This window comes from Nicotiana tomentosiformis, chromosome 1, assembly GCF_000390325.3.
Source record: "Nicotiana tomentosiformis chromosome 1, ASM39032v3, whole genome shotgun sequence".
NCBI classification, from domain to species: domain Eukaryota; kingdom Viridiplantae; phylum Streptophyta; class Magnoliopsida; order Solanales; family Solanaceae; genus Nicotiana; species Nicotiana tomentosiformis.
The window spans coordinates 66,431,752-66,439,664 of NC_090812.1; the positions used below are offsets into that span (position 1 = coordinate 66,431,752).

Genomic DNA, 7,913 nt, shown 5'->3' on the forward strand with positions numbered 1-7,913 from the left:
ACACAAGGCTTTGGCATAATCGGCACTACCAATAGTGCATGGAATTGTAAAGGCACCGGGGTCTTCTAGATTTGGAGCCATGGAATGCACAATGGCACTCACTTGATGTGTCATTTTGATTGTCTCACAGTTCATTGACCTCTTCTTTGTTACCAAGTCCTTCATCAACTTGGCATATCCTGGCATTTGTTCTAGAGCTTCAACCAAAGGCACATTTATGGACAAACTTTTCATCATATCAATGAATTTCTTGAATTGGTTCTCGTTGTTTTACTTGGCGAGCCTTTGAGGATATGGTGGAGGAGGCCTTGGAAAAGGAGCCTTGGCTTTGGGCACTACCGGATCCGGTATGTCTATCACATGTTCCCTAAACGGGTTCACATCATCTTGTGTCTCCTCCACGTTTTCATCAATGTTTATCCTCACTTCATTGTTCATATTCTCATCATTTCTTGGCTCATCCTTTTCTTGCACAACCACATCATCATTCACGATTTTTCTTAGATTGGAGGTACTAGCAACTCCACCTCTACCACTTCTTGTAGTCACCGCCATAGCATGGCCCGTATTGTTTTCACCCTTCGGGTTTACTACCGTATCACCTGATAGTGCCCCCTTAGGTCGAGTATTCAAGGCTTGAGAAGTTTGACCCATTTGGACTTCCAAGTTGCGGATAGAAGTGTTGTGGGAGGCTATTTGGGCATCGGAGTCAGTGTTTCTTTCCATCATTTGCTTGAACATACTTTCTATCCGTCCTATCTCGTTGTTGGAAGAACTTTGCCCTTGTGACGGATATGGAGGCGGGTTGTTGGGTTGTTGATACATCGGGGGCCTTTGAGAGCCCGACCCCCGATTCCATTGATTATTGTTGTTCCAACCCCCTTGGTTTCCATTGCCTCCCAAATTACTATTATTGTTGCCACCCCAATTGCCTTGGTTATTTCCTTGATTCACCCAATTTTGATTGTTGTTCCCCCAATTGTTCGAATTGTTATTGTTGCCACTATTCCAATTCCCTTGGCCTTGGTTGCCCCAATTTTGATTGTTTTCCTGTGATCTCCACTGTTGTTGATTTGGAGCATTGCTCTGTTGACCTTGGTAATTGTTCACATATTGAACCTCTTCACTTTGATCGTCATAAGAGTCATCTTGGTTGTGCCCACTACCACTTTGCTCAAATTGATCCTGACTGTGTTGAACCTGTTGACCTCTTTGTCTCCTCTTGTTAACCATTTCATTCACTCCTTCCATGGCATTTACTTGCTTTGGCCCCTGAACCTGCTGAAGTTGTGCCTTGGCTAACTGATTCATGGTAGTTGTCAACTCTACTATGGCTTGTCCATGATCATGGAGTTCCTTGTAAAGGTGGATAACATTAGGGTCACCCTGAGGAACATTGTCCCGACTTTGCCAAGTTGAAGAGGTGTCCGCCATCTCATCTAATATTTCACATGCTTCTGAATATGGCGTGTTCATGAAGTTACCCCATGTGAGCTGATTCACCACACACTGGTTAGTTGTGTTGATACCCCTATAAAAGGTTTGCTGGATCATTGCTTCAATCATATCGTTGTTGGGGCATTCTTTGACCATTGTCCGGTACCGTTCCCAAATCTCATGTAACGGTTTATTTGGCTCTTGTTTAAAAGCAAGGATGTCATCTCTCAATGTTGCCATATGTCCCGGAGAAAAGAACTTTAATTTGAACTTCTCAGCCAACTCATCCCAAGTAGAGATGGAATGGTTGGATAGCCTCTCAAGCCAATCTAAAGCCTTCCCTCTAAGTGTGAAAGGGAAAAGCCTTAACCTCAAAGCGTCCTCAGATACATTCGTCTGCTTGCTACCCCAACATGTGTTTATAAAACCTTTGAGATGCTTATATGCATTCTGATGTGGAGCTCCGGTGAAGAAACCCCTTTGTTCCAATAGAGTAAGCATGACATTGGTTATTTGAAAATTGCCTGCCCGAATTTGGGGCGGGACTATTGCACTTGCGTAGCCTTCATTGGGCAACACTCGGTGTGCTGCCCTTGGAGGAGGTGGGGGAGGGTTTGGAATGTTGTCATGAGGCGGGAACCTCTTCTTTGTACTTGAGGTTCAAGATGAACCTCATCCACTTCATTTTCATCTACCTCCTGCCCCTGAGGAATATGTCCGAGGACCTTGTTAAGAGCCATTTGGTACCTAAAAGCAATTGACACACAAAAAATAGAAAAACGAAAGGAAAGAAAAACAAAACACACAAATAGTTAGATATATAACTAAGACCGTCTAACTCCCCAGCAACGGCGCCAAAAATTGATCGGGTCCAAGCCTGCACTACTATTGAGTAGCGAGGATGGTCGATACAGTTTTACCCAACAAGGTCGGGATCGATTCCACATGGAGTTAATTTATTTGGAATTAGGTTTATATCTAAGTCTAGATACGTGTTTTGTTCCTAATTACGCTTCCGCACATTTTGGTTTTGATTCTACTTCTAATTCTATTCTATTGTATGCAATGATTAAAGCTAGGTACAATATTCTTTATGTTGGTTTTCAAGTGTTTAAAAGGACTAGGGTAGTGACTTCCGCCTAGGTGGACATCTAACAGGTAGCAAGAATCTAGGGCAAGCTTGATTAATTTGGGGTCGTAATATAGCTATCACACCCAAGTACTCACTCTATATCTCTAGATAGTTTGAGTGATTTTGCCCAATTTGGCTTTCTCAAGTCCAAATGGGTATTCATGCAAGTCATATGATATTAGCTCAAGTCTGGTATTACTATCTCTAGGTTTAGCCCTTTAATTGGGGCTATCAATTTCTTGAATTCACCTCAATTCCTTGTTAGCCTAGTTTTCCTAGACTTAATCCCTCTTTCTCAAGAAGAGACCAAGTCATAAAGGCATGAATCAATATTTGCAACCACTAATTCTACATTTCTAGCAAGAACTAGGCTAAATATCACTAACCCATAAATATGAAAACCCTAAAATTCAGTACCCATTAAATACCCACACTAGGGTTGGGTCACAACCCTAGCTATGGGTCTAGCTATTCATAGCAATAGCAGAAATCAAAGATGAAAAGAAGATAAAATTCATATTACTAGATTAAAAGATGAAAATCTAATGTTATAAGGTGAATCTAATACAAAATTGCCTAAAAGGGAAGTTCCAGCCATCTCACGTGCTTAGAAAATACACAACATAACCTAAAAATGACAAAATATTCTATTTATACTAAGCTGAAATTTTCGGACAAAAATACCCCTGCGGAGGTTACGCGGCCGCGTAATTCTGACAAGGCCGCACTCCTACTTTAGCGACTGCATAATTATGATCGCGGTCCGTGTTCTTCACTTCTAGATCTGGGTTTTGCGGACCGCATAATTTCCATCGCGGTCGCGTAGGAGACTTCTGCGGCCGCATAATCTTGACGCAGAACACACACTTCTTGTTTTTGCTTAAAATGTAAGCTCTCTGAACTTCAGCAACCGCGGTCTGCATAATTCCAATTGCGGCCTCTCAGGGACTTTCGCGGCCGCACCTTTTTGACACAGTCCGCATTAATGTTTTAGCCCAAAAATCCATCTCTCTGAATCTTCCTTTCGCGGACCTCGAAATAGTGCTCGCGACCGCGTTGTATCTTTCGCGGCCGCACAATATTTGTGCGGTCTGCGCTTCACATCTTTTGGCCCAATCTTGGTTTTTGTTCAAGTTTTGACTCCTTTATGAGTTGATTATGACTCATTTGGATCATTTTGAACAATCCCTGCAAGCAAGCATATTACATTAGTTTTCGAGAATACCTTTGCGCATTTTTGGCCCTAAACACAAGTAAAAGAGAGCAAATAACAGGTTAAAAACCTACTTATCAGGTTCTTGCACAGATGCGGCACCGCAGGTGCGCATATTTAGCCGCAGGTGCGAAAGACCTGGGCAGAAACTATAAATAAAACACTTCGCAAATTTTGGTTCATTTCCACCATTTTCAAGTCGGTTTTTGGAGCTTTTGGAGTGATTTTGAAGGGAGATTCAAGGGTTTTCAGTGAGGTAAGTTGCTTGAGCTCTAATACTCCTATATATGGTGTTTTCCCATTGTATTATCATCTAATTAGTGGAATTTAGGGGTGAAAATAAGGGGTTAGGGCTTGGGATTTTGGAGAGTTTAATTTAAGGATTTGAGGGACCAAATGATGTCGTATTTTGATAAATTTTGTATGTATGGACTCGTGAGTGAATGGGCTTTCAAGTTTTGTTACTTTTGTCGGATTTTGAGACGTGGGTCTGGTGGCCGAGTTTGAGTGAATTTCGGGATTTGACCTATAATTTGATATTTTCTTTATGGGATTCATTCTTTAGCTCATATTGATCATATTTTATTGCTTGTGGCTAGATTCAAGTCATTTGGAGGCCGGTTCAAGAGGAAAGAGCATTCCGGAGTAGGAGTTCTACACTGTTGAGGTAAGTAATAGTTTTAAATCTGGTATTGAGGGTATGAAACCCGGAGTTTGGTATAATGTGACTGTTTGGAGGTGGCACCTATGCTAGGTGACGGGCGTGTGGGTGTACGCCGTGAGGGATTGAGACTTGGTCTATCCTGGGAGACTATGAAGTCTAATAGCCTTTATTTGTGTTTATATGCATTCCTGTCTACTAGAACTTGACTGTCTTTCATGTTAGAAACCATGTTTAGGCTATATTCCTGCTCCTGGTAGTTGTATTTAGTCATAGTGATTCTTGTACATGTTCACCTCAGTCTCTGCTATTTTACCTGATGATATATTGTAACACTTTGATTGGGCTATTTTTCCTTTCTTTATTGAGAGCTATGAGACTAGAGAGGTTCATGACTGAGTAAGGCCGAGGGCCTAGTTGTGAGGTATTGTTCTATGGCACTTGAGTTGTCCGTGCAAATCCTTATGTTTATACTATAGCACGTGAGTTGTCAGTGTAGCACGTGAGTTGTCCGTGCGGATCCAGATATGATATTATAGCACGTGAGTTGTCCATGCGGATTATAGCGCTTGGGCTGTAGAAGCCCCTCATGAATCTGAATACCCATATTAAGCGCAGGTACCTATTGAGCACGTGCATTGAGGTTTCATCTATTTCACTTTGTTTCTGAATTTAGCTTAAAATTGTCTGGCTGGAATTGGTAATTATGCAACTGATCTTTTACTCATGTTTACTCTTAACTGTGAAAATTATCAACTAAACTGTTCTGTATAGCTCATCACTACTTCTCGATTCCTTATTTATTTTTGCTACTTGATGAGTTCTTTGTACTCCTGCTACACCCTGCACTTCATGTGCAAATCTAGGTGTGTTTGATCACGGAGTTCGTTGAGTTCGCACGTGATCGAGTACCAGAGACTATGAGATAGCTGCCAGCGTCCGCAGGACCTTGTCTCTGATTCTATATTTCTTTCTATCTTGTATTGATACTTAGACACTAGTTGTATTAGTTTGGTTATCTAGACGCTCATGACTTAGTGACACCCCGATGTCGAACAATTTTCCGCACTTATGTTTAATTTGGGTTTTACCCCGTATTTTGAGAAACTCTGGTAATTTTAAATATCTTGAGTTTAGGAACAATTTCACTTATATTCTACTCTATCGTGAGATTTTATTCTATCATCGATGTTTGAACCATTCTACTCTTATTCTCTCACAGATGGTGAGAACACATAATACATCTACCCACAGACACGGACCAGAGCCCCCGGTGACAACTATGACTAGGGGTAGATGTCAAGGTCGAGGTCGCGCTAGATGCCAAGGTAGAGGTAGAGTTCTGTCTAGAGCTCAAACAGAAGCACCTATTGTAGAACCTCAGGTGGATTTGGGAGAAGAGGTTCCAGCTCAGACTGTACCTGTTGGACCAGTTCAGGTTCCGGAAAGATACATAGCTACTCTAGTGCTTCGGGAAGCTCTAGTCTATTTGGTTAGCCTTATGGAGGGCGTGGCCCAAAATGGTACATTTCCAGTGGCAGCAGCCGTCTTACGGGCTAGGGGGCACAGACTCCCACTACTCACGCTCCGGAGAAGATGGCTCCACAGTATCAGGCTCCAGTAGCCCATCTAGTTGGGGTAGTTCAATCAGTTGTTGCAACACAGGCCGGTGATAGGCCTGCTTTGTCTTTTGAGGCTTTGTTGAGTTTGGACAAGTTTACCAAGCTATTTCCTATCTATTTAAGTGGTACACCTTCTGAGGACCCACATGATTTTCTTGACGGCTGCTATGAAGTATTGCAGAACATGGGGATAGTCGAAAGTAATGGGGCTAATTTTGCTGTGTTTCAGATGACTGGATCTGCCAAGAGGTGGTGGAAAGATTATGTATTTACTAGACCAGTTGGTTCGCCTGCACTTACCTGGGAGCAGTTCTCGCAGCCATTCCTAGAGAAGTTCCTTCATATCACACTGAGGGAGAATTACCGCAAGCAGTTTGAGCGTCTCCAGCAGGGCAGTATGTCAGTCACTCAGTATAAGACCCATTTTTTGGATCTAGCCCATCATGATCTTCTTCTGCTTCCTACCGAGAGAGAGAGAGAGAGAGAGAGAGAGAGAGAGAGAGAGAGAGAGAGAGAGAGAGAGAGAGAGAGAGAGGGTAAGGAGGTTCATTGATGGACTCGTTCAACCTATCAATCTACAGATGGACAAGGAGACTAGGAGTGAGATTTCTCTTCAGAAGGCTGATAATGTCGCCAGGAGGATCGAGATGGTTCTTTCACATGAGAGAGGGCCAGTGTCATATTAGAGGCCCCGTCATTCCGGTAATTTCAGAGGCGCCTCATCTAGAGGCAAGAGTACTTATGGTAGGGATCATCCCCCCAGGCCATTTTATTCAGCACTTCAGGCATCTCAAGATGCTTCAAGGAGTCATGGTCCTATTATGCCTTACTCTGGGCAATCGACATTTAGTGCACATCCAGCTCCTATCAGTACACCACCACTCTAGAGTCACTATGGCGGCTCTCCGACCCGTTCGGGTCAGCTTCAGCTTCAGCTTCAGTAGCCACGACAGCAGGATGAGTGTTATGAGTATGGGAATATTGTTCACATTAGGAGGCATTGCCCTAGGTTGTTGAGCAACAAATCTCAGCAAAATGTTGCTCCACAGCCCGCCCGACCAGCTAGGGCCAGGGGTCAGACTGTTAGGGGTGGAGGTAAGACTGTTAGAGGTGGAGGCTAGCGAGCTATGGCCTGTCCCAGAGATGTAGTTCAGAGTGGTGGGGCCAAGCCCCGATTTTATGCTTTTCCATCTAGACCTGAGGCCGAGTCATCTGATGCCGTGATCACATGTATTGTTGCAGTTTTCCATAGAGATGCTTCAGTTTTATTTGATCCTGAATCTACTTACTTCTATGTGTCCTCCTACTTTGCTTCATATATGGTTGTACCTCATGATTCTCTGAGTGCGTCTGTTTATGTGTCTACGCTTATAAGATATTCTGTTAAGGTAAATCATGTCTATCGTTCGTGCGTGGTTACTATTGGGAGTCTTGAGACAGGTGTGGATCTTCTACTTCTCGACATGGTAGATTTTGACGTCCTACTGGGTATGGATTGACTGTCACCTTATCATGCTATATTAGATTGTCATGCCAAGACGGTGACCTTAGCCATGCTAGGGTTACCTCGAATAAAGTGGAAAGGGACTCTTGGCCATTTCACCAGCAAAGTTATCTTTTACGTGAAAGCTCGGCGTATGGTCGAGAAGGGGTGTCTAGCCTATTTGGCTTATATTCGCGATCCTAGTGCGGATGTTTCTTCTATGGACTTAGTATAAGTTGTTCATAAATTTCCAAAAGTATTTCCTGCAGATTTGCCGGGGATGCCACCCGACAGGGATATTGACTTCTATATTGATTTGGCTCAGGGCACTCAGCCCATTTCCATTCCACCATACCGTATGGCCC

General features: G+C 43.1%; 1 protein-coding gene across 1 annotated transcript; it reads right to left on the minus strand.

The window, feature by feature from the left end:
* Window positions 1-270: 270 nt before the first annotated feature.
* Window positions 271-1,434, minus strand: LOC138906698 (uncharacterized). The gene is made up of 2 exons (XM_070196165.1): window positions 933-1,434; window positions 271-692 (listed from the first exon to the last, which is right to left on the minus strand). Exons 1-2 carry the CDS (start codon window positions 1,432-1,434, stop codon window positions 271-273), a joined length of 924 nt encoding a protein of 307 aa, XP_070052266.1.
* Between the last annotated feature and the right edge of the window lie 6,479 nt (window positions 1,435-7,913).

Excerpts from the sequence above, each read along its gene's own strand:
- LOC138906698 (XM_070196165.1), bottom strand. The coding sequence starts at position 1,434 with ATGGCGGACACCTCTTCAACTTGGCAAAGTCGGGACAATGTTCCTCAG. Across the intron at positions 693-932 it reads GAATCAAGGAAATAACCAAG|CCTCCCACAACACTTCTATC; the intron begins GCAATTGGGGTG and ends ATGCCCAAATAG.